The sequence below is a fragment of the Miscanthus floridulus genome, unplaced genomic scaffold (genome assembly GCF_019320115.1).
Source record: "Miscanthus floridulus cultivar M001 unplaced genomic scaffold, ASM1932011v1 os_2358, whole genome shotgun sequence".
Lineage (NCBI taxonomy): Eukaryota > Viridiplantae > Streptophyta > Magnoliopsida > Poales > Poaceae > Miscanthus > Miscanthus floridulus.
In genome coordinates, this window is record NW_027098262.1 from 1 (window position 1) to 17,020 (window position 17,020).

General features: G+C 45.9%; 1 protein-coding gene and 2 pseudogenes across 1 annotated transcript; 1 reads left to right on the forward strand and 2 right to left on the reverse strand.

The window, feature by feature from the left end:
- Nucleotides 1-341: 341 nt before the first annotated feature.
- On the forward strand, nucleotides 342-2,154 carry LOC136534898 (proteasome subunit alpha type-6-like; annotated as a pseudogene).
- On the reverse strand, nucleotides 2,130-9,333 carry LOC136534894 (protein STRICTOSIDINE SYNTHASE-LIKE 4-like; annotated as a pseudogene).
- A 5,585-nt stretch (nucleotides 9,334-14,918) lies between these two features.
- On the reverse strand, nucleotides 14,919-16,902 carry LOC136534895 (protein STRICTOSIDINE SYNTHASE-LIKE 4-like). Its single transcript, XM_066527257.1, has 6 exons — nucleotides 16,713-16,902; nucleotides 16,399-16,620; nucleotides 16,148-16,215; nucleotides 15,777-16,013; nucleotides 15,564-15,693; nucleotides 14,919-15,469 (listed from the first exon to the last, which is right to left on the reverse strand). The coding sequence occupies exons 1-6, from the start codon at nucleotides 16,854-16,856 to the stop codon at nucleotides 15,167-15,169; spliced, it is 1,104 nt and encodes a 367-aa protein (XP_066383354.1). The 5' UTR covers nucleotides 16,857-16,902; the 3' UTR covers nucleotides 14,919-15,166.
- Nucleotides 16,903-17,020: the final 118 nt, after the last annotated feature.

Genomic DNA, 17,020 nt, shown 5'->3' on the forward strand with positions numbered 1-17,020 from the left:
CTAACATGAAAATAATTCTATCTGCATCATTAGTTAAATCTCACTCATGTTCAGTCTCGTGTTGGATGTATGAGAGGACACTGAGATATCCTCTCGAAGGCATTTATCCTGATTTATGCATATGTTTTGTCTATCTGTTGATCCTGCACATTAAGTTGAAGGAAAGAAATTAAGTGGGGCCTGTGAATTTCAAACACCGTAAAGTACAGAGAGTCATGGGTCGTCACAAACCAAAACTATGTTTATATATTTACTATGTATAATGTTTTCTTTCATTAATGATAATTTATATATAAACACGATTTTTTTCAATAACCTGGCATACTTCTGTATTTAAACAGGGATCTTCTGCATGTAACCAACTGCATATGCTTGTTCTTCACAGGATTGCAGACAGAGCACAGATCTGGACCCAGTATGGTTCCAAGAGACCTTCTGGAGTTGGTTAGTGCAATGAGATTTACATATTTGAGGGTGGTGTTCCTTCCCCACAATAAAATGTGGAGTGGTGGAACCTGCAGCCATGTTTTACTATTCTTCTGTTATATATCTTTAATACTTAGAGCCCTTAGACCGCCCTTGTACTCTCCCATGCAGTTGCTATGATTTTTGGGGCATTGATGATGAGAAAGAAACTCCACAGCTCTTTACATGTGATCCTGCTGGGTATTTTCTTCGGTCACAAGGTATTTATTATTCAAGGAAATTTGAGCTACTCACTGACTTCCTTGGTTCATCAAACTCATAAAGTCACAATGCAAGCTATTTCTCTTTTGGATGATTTTCACGTCTGCAGATAGGACAGTGTTTATTTATAAATTCTGTAAAAAAATTCTTTTGTTTATAACCTCGATAAACATTCTCGATGGATAAACTTATATCATCCCATTTTACATGCATCAATTTGGAATACATTCTGTATCAGAAAGACATGACTTCTCCCATGCATTCTTTTCAGGCAGCAAGTGCTGGCCAAAGAGATAGGGAGGCTGCCAACTTCTTGAGAAGAAAATGAAGAACAATCCTTCACTAACATTTCAGGAAACCATTGAGGTGCGTGTGTTTTTATTTGTTGAGAGCAAACTCGATGAAGGTATGCAAGACCTCCTGTGGATGAATAGAGACAGGAATCATGTGATTTACTGTCCATGACCATCTTCCTGGTGTCTTTTTAAATTAGCTTGAGCAAACGTTTTTATTTGAGATGTTTTTTACATGTTTTTTAATATCATATTGATTCCTGTAAACGCATAATACAGGAGGGTGTTAGCTATTTGGTCTGTTCTTGTGAAATTGCGAGTTACGACGACAGCATGCATTTTATACAGCATGGTTCTTACAATTGCAGTAATAAATGTTCTTTAAGACAAGTAGTAGTGAGATCTATAACAATAACACTGTAAGATCTCTGGTGAACATTATTATAAAAAATCAGGAGTTCCATTTTGTTGGTTATCTACACATGCTATTAAAAAATCAAATAAAACCCAAGTAATCTAAAAACACTTGCTGAACCTTTGGGTGTTTTTTTTACTGTTATAGATTGCTTTCCGGAATCATGTAGTAAGTTCAATAGAACTGTACCTGGAGACTTATTATTATATTGTAATAAACTACTGAATGCCACTTTGTTTTTTTTTCTTCTACACTTGCTTCAGAAACTTGTTTACAGTTTAATGGATTGTGACTTGGAACCTAGTTTGCATATTAATTTGTGAAAGCATGTTGGACTCGATAGTGTTAATGCATCTTTCTGTGAGCTGATTTGGCCTTTATTCTCATAGCACAGTGATCAGTTTCCTGACTTGGTGGTTCAGTCCAATTTTGATTTATTCTTCTCCTCTCATTTCCAGATGGCAATATCAGCATTGCAGTTCGCCCTGAAGGAGGACCTCAAAGCCACAGAAATCGAGGTACTTAATCATTTTAACTTCTGTTGATATGCTGTCATATTCGTCCTCGTCCATCATCATGCTCTGAACAATGCAAGCATATATAACAAGTAATCACTGTTCTAGGTTGGGGTAGTCAGGACGGATGATCCAACTTTCAGAGTGCTGACAGAAGCTGAAATCGATGAGCACATGAAAGCCATCAACCCACGCAAAGCAGAGCTAAAGGCCAAACAGTTTCTCAGCTACTAGTCTTCTGAATCTTCTACAGCTTATGAAATCTTAACGGGGAGCCGATTACTGTACATCAGAGCCGTATATGTCTGTCTAGACCGAAATGTTCTGCAGCTTATGAAACGCTTAAGGAGTAAAAAGTGTGTCTAGACCTAAATGTTCCCCAGTTTATTCCGGTATAAACTGACATGGAGAACTCGAATGTCTGTCTACGAAGACACTGCTCCCTGCTCCTGCTGTGTCACCTGCGCCAGAGATAATTTTCCGACGAAGTTGGTCGAGAGGCTGCTGAGGAAGATGTCCCCGTTGAACTCCGTCACCGATGTGACGGAGTTGATCACCTTCCCTTCGGAGTCGTCAAGCACGCGGACGATGTTGCCATCCTCCGACACCTGAGCCACCATGGCACCCTTGATCGTTGCCTTGCTCCACTTGAGGAGCACGGGGAACGAGGCCACCACTCTCTTCGTGAAGGTCCAGCGCGTGATGAAGTCCAGCCATGGCGAACTCAGCTGCATTTTGGACACCAGAAACTCAAAACTGTCAGGTGATGCTGTTAGCAAGTTAGGCATGGATGATGCGAGGAGGCGGGAGCCAGTGGCTGGAAGGCTGACGTGGAGGGCAATCCAGAAATGGCCGTCTGACCCGAGACGAATGTTATCTGGAGCTCCCGGAAGGTCGACGAACGTCTCTGCCTTGCCGGCTTTCTCCCCTTCAAGCCACACTTTCGTGCAACTGAACCTGCATGTTTTTTTCTCCATAGTTGGTTGGTTCTCCATATGTTACGCGTACTGTATGGTCCGGGTGAAGGCTCAGTTACCTCCACGTCTCGCAGACGACCACACACGTCTCGTCCCTTACTCCCTTGGCAGGGCGACGCCGTTGGCGCAACTGAGGCGGTCGAGCACGACGGACGTCTCACCGTTGCGCGGGTCGTACCGCAGGAGGTGGCCGGTGGCGCGGGACTCTAAGAAGTCGTAGAACCACCTGTCGAAGCCGAACCTGATAGTATATCAGGGGATAATCTCGACTTTGGACGGAAAATTTGGTGGTGTACAGTGCCCTAGGGCAGTTGCGGCCATGACGTCGCAGCGACGTGGCCGCCGGTGTCGTAGTAGCGTAGGCGCGGCAGAGTTCAGAGAACGATGACGCGTCCAGCAGTGCTTCCCGCCACTGCAGCACGCCCGCAATCGGATGGGGCCTTCTAGGGTTTCTTTGGTGGGTTACTAGCGGCATCAAACCTCGTGTCTAGCGTCCGGCCCCCACCGCCTTCTTATAGCGCTGTGTGACAGGGGCCCGCCGACCAGTGGTCGGTTGTGTGTCCCCGATCAGGACACGGTCAAGGGGTTTAACTCAGTTGTTGGACTGAGTCGGATGAGATCAATCCTAACATTCTCCCCCTTAATCTCACCTTATAACTTAAACTTAACTTACTTACTTTATCTTGTTCCCATTCCATCACAGATCAGTGCATAGAGCGTGCCTCATCGTCACGGTCTGTTGCCATTAGATTAAACAGTTACAACGCACCTCTCTGTTTTGAAACAGATACTCAACTAGGTCCTTAGTATCCAGAAATCATAGACTTTTCCATAAACCCATGTCGACTGTGTGTTCTCTGAACGCACTGGGTGGTTAGCCTTTGGCAAGCGGATCCACAAGTACTTACTCGGTACTTATGTGCCCAATGCTTTCAAAATGATTCTGGATTTTCTCCTTTACAACATATACTTTAGTGTCAATGTGTTTGGCAGAACACTTGACTTGTTGTTTTAGGAGTTAACTTACTTTAAATGGTTATTGTTGTTGTCTACCATTGTCAAATCCGGGTACAACTTTCCTTTAACCTCCTTTTGCCTGTTCCTTAAGTCTCATGACAAGCTGTACTATGGTTTGCATCACTGATGACACCACAACTATTTCTTTGGAGCTTTTCCACAATAATGCTCCAACTACAAGTGTTAGCAACTGTTGTGGATTTCACTATACATCTCGCCAAGACTTAACTTTTATATCCTCAACTTATTTGAGAGTTCTTATTCTTTCTTACTCAGCATGAGGCCTATAATACTTTACAAAATTGCAAGACATTCTCAACTCAATTCCAGTGATTTATATCTGGGCTGGACTTTTTCCAAAATATTCCGGATACATAAACTACGTCAGGATAAGTTCTTACTTATACTTGTACACTCATCAAGCTTCCAATGACTGAAGCATATGGAACCATGTTCATTTGATCGACCTCATATAGGTTTCTAGAACACTTAGAGTTCCTAAATCTATTACCCTTGACTATAGGAGCAGACGTAGGTTTAATCACATGCATACTTTACTTCTTTAGAATCTTTTCTAAGTATGCCTTTGAGATAATTCTAATACCCCATTTTTTCCTATCTCAGTGAATTTTGATTCCTCGAACCAATGACGCTTCATCAAAATCATTCACATTGAAACTTGAGGACAAAACTTCTTCTCCAATGATAAATTAACATCACTACTAATGAGTAGAATGTCATCTATTCACAAGATGTTGAAAGTGAATTTTCTATTCTTGAGCTTTGCATAAACGTTATTGTTCTTCTCATTTTCTTTAAAACCCAAAGTTTCTTATCATTTCATCAACTTCAAATACTATTGTCTAGAGACTTACTTTTAACCTAATAAATAGATTTCTACAGGCGGCATCCCTTATGTTCTTGTTTTCTTCCAAGACAAAATCTTTGGGTTGTGCCATATAAATGTTTTCATACAAATCCCTATTAAGGAATGTCGTCTTTACATTCATCTGATGTAACTCTAAATCATAATGTGCCATTAACACCATTATGATTCTAAAAGAATCCTTACATAAGACTGGAGAGAAAACTCTCAATGTAATCTATTCATTCTCTTTGCGTAAAGCATATTGCTACAAGTCGTGATTTATATCTTTCTATATTCCCTTTGGAGTCATAATTTGTCTTGTGGACCCATTTAATAGCCTACTGTTTTGGCTCCATTAGGAATTACTTCTAAATCCCAAACATCGTTGGTATTCATCGAATTCATTTCAACTTTCATAGCTTCTTGCCATTTAAACGACTAAACGCTTCTCATGGCTTCTTCAAATGAGGTAGGATCACCCTTTATTTGAATTTTTTTACTAACATAGACTGCAGTCATCAGAAAAAACTGATTTACTAATTCTTTGAGACCTTCTAGGGCCTCATCTACTGGCACTTTCATATGGGGCTGTTGTTGCTCTTCATTGCCAAGAGACGATTGATTCTACTGGTTCTTGTATAACAAGATCCTTATTTACATTATTCATATTCTTCGAAGAGCTAACAACAGATATTGTATTGGTCATATAACATTAGCAGGCATTGAGAAACTTATTGCTCCTGAGTCACTGAAGTAGGCACACAGTCCCTCTTCTCTTCAAGTCTTAGATCTCTACATACCTCTATATACCATGCCCCCCCAGATCTTTCCATCTTTCTAAAGATAGTGTATCTTCAAATATCTTATTTTGTGTTTAATCTGTTAAAATCTCATATGGCGCTTTAAGGATCACCTTAACATCTTTGAGACTGACTACGCTATTTTCATGTTAGAACTTTAAAAAAAATCCAGGAATTTAGCTATTTCTCTGCTTAGGGGTATTATTGTTGTAACCGTTGTATTCCTCCAACGGTCACATTCATCTTAATTAATCTTTATCTCACTCTTAATGAAGAGTATCTTTCTTAATTGGTCTTTATATTTTTCTTCCCCTCGAAATATGGCATGAACTTTACTGCCATAATTTCGATAACTATTCAGAAAGCCTGTAAACGAGAAAACACTTATAACTTACTTCATTCACATGATTATGTTATGTAAATAAAGTTATTTATTGATCCATTTAGGAGTACACTTTCCTTATTTTACTTCAACAACTCAACGAGGACTTTCATTAGTTGTACTTTTGCAAGTCACACTTGCATCTTTTTCTTATCCTTTGATTAGTGTTGACCATGACAATGCATTTTTATTATGCCACGGTCAATACTTGAACAACATAAGAGCTACCCAAACTTCTCTCGCCATATGCGATACAAACATGTGAATCATCACAAAACTTTTCCCGCCATGTTGAATGGACTAGCATAATTACTATGCCAAAACTTCTCCCCATGCGGGATACATCTATATGATAACTTAGTAATGACGACTAAAATATTCACTTATACTTTATTTTTCAATTAAATCTTCCCGTTGATTTTAATTTAATCAGAAAATTAGTAAACTAACAAAGATTGTCTCGAACTAGCTTGACTCAAGCCTTTTCATTCACATAACCTAGCATTACAACTCGTTGGCATGCAGCCGAGTGATCTCGTCGGTTAAAATAAAATATACAATATCCTTCTACATCAATTCTACATCACCGTTGGACAGAAAATATAATTAATGCATAAAACTCATAAATTAACTTAAAATCCATATAACTACTCTTTAAAATTAAATTCTTCTATTAGTTTGAATTTAATTAGAAGATAATTAATTTCATTGCAGCGGAAACTTAATAATGGAATACATTCTTACTTAAATTCGTTATGATATTGTCATCATCAACGTTGGTCAGAAAATGACAACACCATAATCTTACATAAACAAAAAACAGACTACTCCTCTAATTAAATTTTCTCGTTGGTTCTAATTTAATCAGAGGATCAACATAATTATAATTTACTAAATACAACTGCTCTTCAAATTAAATTCTCCCGTTGGTTTAAATTTAATTAGAAGATAATCAACATTAAACTTTACAGCGGAAACATGAAAAATTCTTTATCTACTTTTCAGAAGCATTTTATTTTACTCATCTACTCTCTGAAAAATTATCCCGTTGGTTCAAATTTTGACAGAGATTCAAAACTTGACAAAAAATTCATCGAAATTTGCTTATGAAATTGTCAAAATTGTTTCTGAAAAATAAATAAAAGCTTAAAACATTAGCAACTATTCATTTGGCCCGGCCTTTGGAAAACAGTACGCGGCCCAGCTCTACAGCGCAGCAGCGTGCGGCCTGTTCAGCGAAAACGGCCCACGCCGATCGTGCGAGCCGCCCTCCCCCGTGCCCAGGCCGCAACCTGGGCCTGGGCAAGGAATTCGACCCACAGCGCGCGCTGCTGCACCACTCCGCCTGGGCCAGCTGCCGGCCTAGACGATCTCTGCCACTGGTTTCCATCCGACGCCTAGGCGTCAATATCGCGGGAACAAAAACCTCGGTCGCGGCTCATTCCCAAATCCCTAATCTCATTTTCGTCTCCTGCCTCTCTCTATTCGCTCTCTCTCGCGCAGCAACTCTCAGTGCAACAAGCAGCAGCGGCGACCGAGCGAGCATGGCGCCGTTGCCGGCCTCCTCGCCGGCGCGCGCGCTCCTCACGCGGGTGAGCGTGCCGCCGTTGAGCGAACTAGCGGTGGCGCCCTTGGCTGGAGCTCGCGCAAGCCCTAGGAGCAGTGGTGGCTTGGCTGCTCCCCGCTCACCGATGAGGCGGTGGCGGAGCTCCTTCCTGCGCGCTGATAGGAGACAACCCACGCGACGGCGGTGGTGACACGCGGCAGAAGAGTCCATTAGGTCCTCTTCTCCTCCGTTCGATCTATTTCTTGGGTGAAGATTTTCTAGGGTTAGGGTTAGACTGTTCTTCTCCCCCGAGATGATTTCACGGATTAGGGGTCGGCTTTGAGATCCTTTCCAAAAACCGACACCCTTTCTCTTCTCTGTGCTTCACCCGATTAGGGTTAGGGTTCCGTTAGGTAAGCCGCCATCCTCGCTCTTCCCCTTTCCCCTTTCCCTCTTCTGTCTTTGAATCTTGCTGTGTTCTTCTCGATTCTTTGCCGATTGGGGATTAGGGTTAGGGTTCGGCCAAACCCGAACCCACTGTTTATTTTCTTTCTGAAATCGTTCTTCTTTTCTACCCCAACACGCAATCTACACACTAGATGGACTAGCTCTGGTACCATTGATAGGATCATTGTACATCTAAAACGTAGATCAAGGGATAATCTTGACTTAGACGGGAAACTTGGTGGTGTACATTGCCCTAGGGTAGTTGCGGCCATGGCGTCACAGCGACGTGGTCGCCGGTGTCGTAGTAGCATAGGCGCGGCGGAGTCCAGAGGACGGTGACGCGTCCGACGGTGCTTCCCGTCACTGCAGCTCGCCCGTGATCGGATGAGGCCTTCTAGGGTTTCTTGGTGGGTTACAGGCGGCGTCGAACCTCGTGTCTAGCGCCCCGGCCCCCACCTCCTTCTTATAGCGTTGTGTGATAGGGGCCCGCCGACCAGTGGTCGGTTGTGTGTCCCCAATCAGGACACGGTCAAGAGGTCTGACTCAGTCGTTGGACTAAGTCGGATGAAATCAATCCTAACAGAACCTAGTGCTGACATCGCTGAAGTAGACCGTGCCATCGGAGGCCTCGATCACCGTGTCTGTGAACCTGGTGTAGTGGTGCTGGCCAGCGGGCGGCGCGGGCGCGAGAGAACGGTCAGCGGTGCCACCGCAGGGTGCGATTTTGTTTGAAATTTGGGTAGGGATGCGAACCTGATGGTGGAGCTGTCGACCTCCGAAGCAAGAAGGGTCAGTCCTTCCTCCCCGACTCTCAAAAGTCCATGCTCAATCAGTTACATACAAATTATACATACAATAATAAACAAATATTGCCATTTTTTAATCGATGTTCCGTACATGTTTTCATGCTGCTGTAGGCTGTTCATCGTGACAAATGTTCGCAGACGAGCATGGTGCCATCGGCGGACGGCGCGACCCCGAGCAGCCCCGTGCCGCCGATGAAGCGCCACCGCTCCTAGGAGCCGTTGTTTGGGTGCATCCGCTGCAGCCATTTGTCCCTGGTGGCCGTGTAGACCGCCCCGCCCGCCGCCGCGTCCACGTACACATCCTCCGGCGCGTCCAGCGCCCCTTCCCCTAGCTTCTCCAGCCTCTGCAGCATGGCGCGCGTCAGCGTCACACACGCGTACGAAACGGCAACAACAATTGATGAGCAGCAAGGATTTTCCCGAACGACTCGTTAACCTGGAGGAGGTTGTTGGGCGGCGGAGTGGGCGGCCGTGGAGTCGACGGCACCGGCTGCACGGGGCAGTTGAGCGCGACGTGTGCCGCGAGCGACACCACCGCGACCAGCACGTCGGCGGCAGCGAGGAGGAGGCCAGGCGCCATGGTTTTTTTTCTCGAATACGCAAAAGATTTGCGTATCATTGTAATTAAGAAGAAGGAGAGTTTAACCATACATACGACACGCTTCTAAGGAGCGCCCTAGGAGGTCTTACAGTTGTGACTGGACCATCCTAGTAGATTGTTTCAAACTTCGATATTACATAAAAGTAACAACTGAACTACGAGCAGTGCAGTAACCTACGGAGCTGTGCGTCTCTGCTAGCGACCGCGCGACTCTGCTCTGTCATCCGAGAAGAGTCTTGTACCAGTCGTAGTATTGCTTGTCGGGAACAGCGCGTCCAGTGCTTCCACTTCGCTCGACATCCAGTTCCTTGCGAAAAACTCGTCGTAAGCTCCCTTGGACGCGGATGAGATTGGACCTACCGGCGGTGTAAATCCCATCCTCCGCATGAGGAGCACCTCGCCCCACTTGGAGATCGGAATGTGCGCCAGCGGCTGAGCGGCAATCCGTATGCTCCGTTTTGGCATGAGTTGCCTCATGGTCGCCACCTTCTGCCTGGGTGAGCTGGCGATTAATGGCGGCATTCGCTCGAGCTGCTCCTCCTTAGTGAATCGTGCGAGACGTCGGGCAGCTTCACGTGGTGTGGGCGTCGCGTCGCTGGGGGTGGTGCAACCCTCTGCGTCGCTGGGTGCTCCCGCCCGTGGTGGCGTGAGCTGTGGCGACCCCTGCACTGGCGACATCAGAGATAAGTCAGTCGTCCATTGAGCAGGCATCGTCGGGGAACCGGTGTCCGCCACTGGTGCTTCAAACTCCCGAGAGGCTGTCGTAGCAGGCAGACACTCAGGTGTTGGTACTCTCCTTGGTCGGCTCACGGCGAGCGAGGCCAGGCGCCATGGTCAGTTTGCCACCACGACACCACCTCACCAATGGACGACTTAGTTCCAAAGAAGCAGCTGGCAGTTGATATCACGGCTGTTTGAGCTTTTTACTATCTTGGCCCTCGTACGAGTGCTGAGTTTTCAGAGATTCAATCAGTGCACGCTGACGTGTGGCGGCTTCAGCCAGAAGGCAAAAAGCGAAACTATGGCCCCGTTTGGCTTGCTGAAACTTGGCCGAATTGGTTAAAAACGCTGTTCTGGCTGAATTATTGCGAGAGAAAAATACTGTTCCGACTGAAAAAATAAGCTGAATAGTGCGGATTATAAGGTAAGCCGAACGGGCCTGTATATCACTATATCAGTTTCCAATTATATATAAAAAATATATCTCAATTTGCCCTGGATTCGCAAGCAATAAAGAGCACTGGTCCAGGACAGAAGATACTTCAACAGCAGACAAGAGCTGCGTGAGGGACCAGGGTCTCAGGGATGTGGCCTAGCACTCCTGCAGTGCACAGCGGTGAGAACGGCCTGCACGAGCATGACCTGCTTAATTTGTAAATTGCTGGTTGAACTTCCTCAGCTTGAGATTGTGACGTAGTAACTGCTGGGAAAGCGTGAGAGATCGACATAGCTGAAATAGCCCTGAGTTGTGAGTTACAGCCTTCTTCTTAAGCAAACCCTTCAGCTTATGTGCCGAAACCTGAGAACACTTGGAGGCTTCATCATTAACTCCTCTCAACACAATCTTTGCTTGTGATAAGTGAATCTCAACAGTTTCTTTCTCGAGTGTATCCACATAGGGTTGTGAGCCAATCTACACGAATATCATGTCATAGAACTTGATTGCTAATATTCTGCTATCATAAGTGAAACAATGCCCCTGCATATCCATTGCAATTGTGGGATCAATTGGTCTGAGAGCATCTGACTTCCATCAACAGTTGTGAAGTGTAAAGAATCACATGATTTCTGGTCTTGTTCAATATGAGAGGCGGTCCTAAGGACAGTCCAATGCTACAAATTACATGTAGTTTCTATACATATTAATTTTCATAGACACTACGTTTAGAAACCATGGTCTCAATTGATAGTTTCTACAGAACAATTTTTTATTCAATCATATACGTTCTCTCTCCATTCTCTGCCAATCACATCCCTTCATGCATTGGTTCTCGTATAGACATGGTTTTTAACTTAAACCCAGTTTCAATGATTTTTGCTCTATCTCTTCAATAACTACCTTGCTACATCAACAAAACGCTTAGGTAACAGTACAATTAATGTTTATAGAAACTATGATGGTTTCTGCATTGAGAGTGCCCTAAGGCCATGTACAACGTAGGGCGCTTACGGGTAGTTAATGATCCATTTTTCCACGGTGGAAGGGAATGAGGGCGCTTGGTAGCAGAGTCGCCGCTTAACCAAGCAGCAACACTTCGGCCGAGCGGTACACCACCTGTGCAAGCTGACACATGGGCCTCTCCCGTTGCTAAGTGTCTATAAGACAAGAGTTTGCATTGTAGGTTAAACTCTAGTGCTAATTCTCTCTCGTATAAGAATCTATCGCATTGTACAGGCCCTAAGTCCTAACTAACAAAGGTTCAAGCACTACCAGAGTCTACCAGAATACACACCTCATGCTTGCCAATGAATCGCCTCAGTCTCAGAGTTCTATTCTTCCTTTTGACATTAACATCTGAAGGTGTCTGCTGCACAGTCATGGCAACCTGTCCTGTTGTAACTTCTGAATCCTCCTCAGTAGAGGTATAATCTGGATCAGGCTCAACTTGAATAGGCTCCAACAGCTCTTGAATAACATGAAGAGGAATCAGGTTGGGCACTTATGGTTTCTGCCTGTCCACTTCTCTCCACAGGTGAAACAAAAGGTTATTGGCTTGGCGATAAGCTTTCAGAGCCAACAAACTTTTCAAGGGACCAGTAGCCCAGTAGGCTGAGATGGTTCTGCAGTCTTACTCTCATCCTTCTTCATCATTGGTTTTCGCTTATCTCCAACAGAACTAAGCTTTGACTAAAACCTACTGAATCCCTTGTTGCCAAACAGACTTTTGCTTTTCATCGGATTCAACTCCACTTGCTGCGTGATAGCCAACTCACTAGCAGCTTGCACCATTTTGGGCCTATGCAGGGCATACCCCGCTCTGTGCAGGATCTGGGGAAGGATGTCAGTGGCCAGCCTTACCCTTGCATGTGCAATGCGAGGAGACCGTGACTCGAACCTAGGACCTTCTGGTCAAAGGCGGTAAGACTCTACCGCTTGCACCAGGTCCGCCCTTTATTTTGGGCCTATGCAGACCCCCCAAAAAAAACGTGTGACAAAGAAAGTATAATCATAAGAGGAATTATACAGAAGAATGCCATGTGATAACTCATCACATTTGTATTGATACTCCTCTACAGAGCCCAATTGTTTTAGAGAGTCCAATTGCCTCAATTGTATCTGATGCTGATCCTTGTCAAAGCGGTTGAAGACAAAATCTGCCGTCGAGTCCCAAGTCTAAAACCGACCTTGATGCTGATCTGTTTGTAACCAAACCGCAGTGTGACCTAGAAATTTGAGAGCAACGAAACGAGTCTTCAAGTCGGGATGAACCGCGAACACCTCGATATACATCTCACATCGATCCCGCCATAAGCGTGCGTTAGAACCATCAAATTTTGGAAGCTACATCTTAGGAATAGATTGAGAACGAAGACCTCGATCTCCCTCTACACTCGTGCCAACCCCAACGGAATGAATGGGATCAGGCGACACATACCGTTGACCAGGCATGGCGAGGGTCCGAGGACGCCACCACCAGCATCCCTGTGGTGAGCTGATTCACCACGCCCATGGGGTCGTTCGCTCGGCGGCGCAGATGCGCGTGCTGATGGGTGAGGAAAGCGGTGAGGTCGATGTGGCCGACCCAACTGCTCGGTGAGGGGGGTGGAGGTGGTGGAGCCTCTAGCCAAAGCAGTTGCGCCGCCGTGTCATCGATCTTAGAGAGCAGCGGCCCCATCGATTCGTCCACCGCGCCACACCATGCATCCAATGTCGAGAGCTTTGTCACGGGATTGCTTCATCATCGGTTGAAATCCTTCGAATTGCCTGAACAAGTCCTCCAGCGTCGCCATCATCTTCTCATCATGCTTGGTCGGCCTCGGAGCATGTTCTAGCACGCAAAACAACATGAATCCGGTTAAAACATTTGGGTCTCCCGAATCGAGAGGCTCATGTTACCAATTTATCATGAACTAGAGGATCCGGTAAGTAGAAATGGACTGAATCTGAGCAAGCAGCTTTCAACGGTAGGCGACATTCTCGTCAACAGCGAAGTGCACTTCGTCAATTTTGAGGATTTGCCCAACCAGACTAAATGACGAACATTCGTTGGAATTGAACCGAGCGATCAAATTCCCGACATGCTTATGTTTTCTTTTTTAGAAAAAAATAATTCCATCATTTTCTGATTTGGATGGCGCGGGTGTGCTTCATTATCTTTTGGTTCTCGACTGCGCACGCACTCATCTCCTGCATGCGCTCATCTTTCCTGCATCCTGACGTCAGCGCTGACGCGGGCGTAAAAAAAGCAAAATATTTATTTTAAAATACTATAACTTCAGAATTGTGTATCCGTTTTTAATTTCATTTGCACTGGTACGCGACGAGACGCACAAAACTAGACCCTACTTGCATATGTTTCGAAGGATTTTTTTTCTTAATAGCAATTTATGTGTACTGGCTTATAACATATAACTTACGCAAAAAACTTTAAAACTCAAGAGTTATAAAAACACAACTTATTTACAAAGTGTTATTAAACGCAAAAGAACGAATTAACTTATAACTTGTGTCAAAACTTACAAACACAAAAGTTATTAAAACACAAAGGAATAAATTAACTTATAACTTATATTAAAACTTAGAAACACAAAAGTTATGAAACAAAACTTATATACAAAAGTTATAAACAAAACTTGTGTACATAAGCTATTCTATACAACTTGTATATATAAGTTATTCAATACAACTTGTATGTATAAGTTGTAAGTTATAAGTTAATATAAATAAATTATTACTAAAAAATTATTTAAAACATAAGCAAATGAGATCTAGTTTTATTCGTCTCGTCGCGTAGAACACACCGGTGCAGATAGAATTAAAAATGGATACACCGTTCTGAAATTATAGCATTTTGAAATAAATATACTATTTTTTTAAAGTGACGTTAGGGTAGTTGGAGACTGTGCAGGTGCCTGCAGCCTTGCCAGTCGGATCGTTCGCTGGCCTGAAATCCAGTGAACGACAGCCAGAATGGATTTGGGGATTTGCTGGCCCAATCTTTGAAAATGCTTATAGGGGTAGAGTTTGTATGCATGTGTTCATAGGGGTGAGTGTACGTGAGTTATGAGTGTCTGAATTATACAATGTAATTGTAAAAAAAAAGGAGAGGAAGAACAGAGAAATACAGCAAAGAGGATAGCCGGGAGAGGAATGGTTTAGATTTCTATTATTCCATAACCGTTTCCAAACAAATCTAACCCGCTTATATGCTGCCGTTACCTCACACACGACTTGGGGCGAGCCCCTGCGCCTACACGGGCCAAGACCAAAATCCGCAACTCCACGCAGTCTCTAACTTCCACGCTCAGCCACTCTTCTGTCTCCTCCCGTGAGGAAGGCGTTTCCTGACACAAGGACCAATATCTCGGCCCGAATGCTCGCCTGTTTGGGCTGGCACGATCGGTTACTGTACATCAGATCCATTTATTGACAATGATAATTTATAGACAATGATAAAAAGCAAAGATAACCTAGATTGAAAAGTTCCCCTGTTTAATTAACATTGAAGCACCTTTTCTGATAAAATTAACATTGAAGCATCGCAACTATGTTCATGCTTTACTAGGAGAACGTAAATGTTGCAGAAACAGGAATGTAAACGTTCCCCGTGTTCCCCGTTTGCGGCTGCTAAGCATCGGAGAACTCAGACGTCTACGAAGATGCTGCTCCCTGCTCCTGCTGTGTCACCTGCGCCAGAGATAGTTTCCCGACGAAGTTGGTCGAGAGGCTGCCGAGGAAGATGTCCCCGTTGAACTCCGTCACCGATGTGACGAAGTTGATCACCTTCCCTTCGGAGTCGTCGAGCACGCGGACGATGTTGCCATCCTCCGACACCTGAGCCACCATGGCTCCCTTTGCCGTTCCCTTGCTCCACTCGAGGAGCCCGGGCAACGAAGCCACCACTCTCTTCGTGAATGTCCAGCGAGCGATGAAGTCCAGCCATGGCGACCTCAGCTGTATTTTGGACACCGGAAACTCAAAACTGTCATGTGATTCTGTTTGTGATAGGACGGTAGTTTGGATGATGGGGGAGCCGGGAGCCAGTGACCTGGAGGACGGCAATCCAGAAGTGGCCGTCTGATCCGAGACGAATGTTATCCGGACTCCCCGGAAGGTCGACGAACGTCTCTGCCGTGCCGGCCTTCTCCCCTTTCAGCCACACTTTCATGCACCTGAACCTGCGTGTGTTTTTTTCCCCACAGCTGGTTGGTTCTTCATGCGATCGAGCACTGTATGATGATCCGAGTGAAGGTTCAGTTACCTGGTGGACTCGCAGACGACCACGAAGGCCTCGTCCCTCGGCAGGGCGACGCCGTTGGCGAAGCCGAGGCGGTCGAGCACGACGGACGTCTCGCCGCTGCGCGGGTCGTAACGGAGGAGGCGGCCGGTGGCGCTGGCCTCTATGAAGTCGTGGTACCACCTGTCGAAGCCGAACCTGGTGCTGGCGTCGCTGAAGTAGACCGTGCCGTCTGAGGCCTCGATCGCCGCGTCCGCGAACCTGGCGGCGGAAGGGCCGGCGGGCGGCGCACGGTCACGCACATGGTGAGAAAAATCAGCTGTGGCTTTACAGTTACGGAGCGGCACCGCACGATGTGATTTCGTCCGGAATTTGGGTTGGGATGCGATGCGAACCTGATGGTGGAGCCGTCGACCTCCGAAGCAAGAAGGGTCACTCCTTCCTCCCCGACTCTCAAAAGTCCCTGCTCAATCAGTTACAGTAATAATAACTAATATAGTAAATAAGCATTGTCAATTTTTTAAACAGGTGTTCTGTGCTCGTCTCATGCGTCTGTTGATCGTAACACGTAGAGTTGTTCTCTTTTATTCGTCCTACTAGAACTAACGACGCTAGCAAAGTACACCGATCTGTGGAGGTAGCTTACCTTGTCAGCGTCGCAGACGAGCATGGTGCCGTCGGCGGACGGCGTGATCCCGAGCAGCCCCGTGCCGCCGACGAAGCGCCACCGCTCCCAGGACCCGTTGTTCGGGTGCATCCGCTGCAGCCACCCGTCCCTGGTGGCCGTGTACACCGCCCCGCCCGCCGCCGCGTCCACGTACACGTCCTCCGGCGCGTCCAGCGCCCCTTCCCCCAGCTTCTCCAGCCTCTGCAGCACGGCGCGCGTCAGCGTCACGCACGCGCACGAAACGGCAACAACAATTGACGAGCAGCAAGGATTTTCCCGGACGACTCGTTAACCTGGAGGAGGTTGTTGGGCGGCGGAGTGGGCGGCCGCGGAGTCGACGGCACCGGCTGCACGGGGCAGTTGAGCGCGACGTGTGCCGCGAGCGACGCCACCGCGGCCAGCACGGCGGCGGCGGCGGCGAGGAGGCCAGGCGCCATGGTCAGTTTGCCACCACGACACCACCTCACCGATGGACGACTTAGTTCCAAAGAAGCAGCTGGCAGTTGATATCACGGCTGTTTGAGCTTTTTACTGTCTTGGCCCTCGTACGAGCACTGAGTTTTCAGAGATTCAATCAGTGCACGCTGACGTGTGGCGGCTT

Coding starts and splice junctions, on each gene's coding strand:
- LOC136534895 (XM_066527257.1), bottom strand. CDS start 16,856: ATGGCGCCTGGCCTCCTCGCCGCCGCCGCCGCCGTGCTGGCCGCGGTG. Junction 16,014..16,147: donor GTCGACGGCTCCACCATCAG/GTTCGCATCGCA, acceptor TTCCGCCGCCAG/GTTCGCGGACGCGGCGATCG. Junction 15,470..15,563: donor TCTGGATTGCCGTCCTCCAG/GTCACTGGCTCC, acceptor TCCAAAATACAG/CTGAGGTCGCCATGGCTGGA.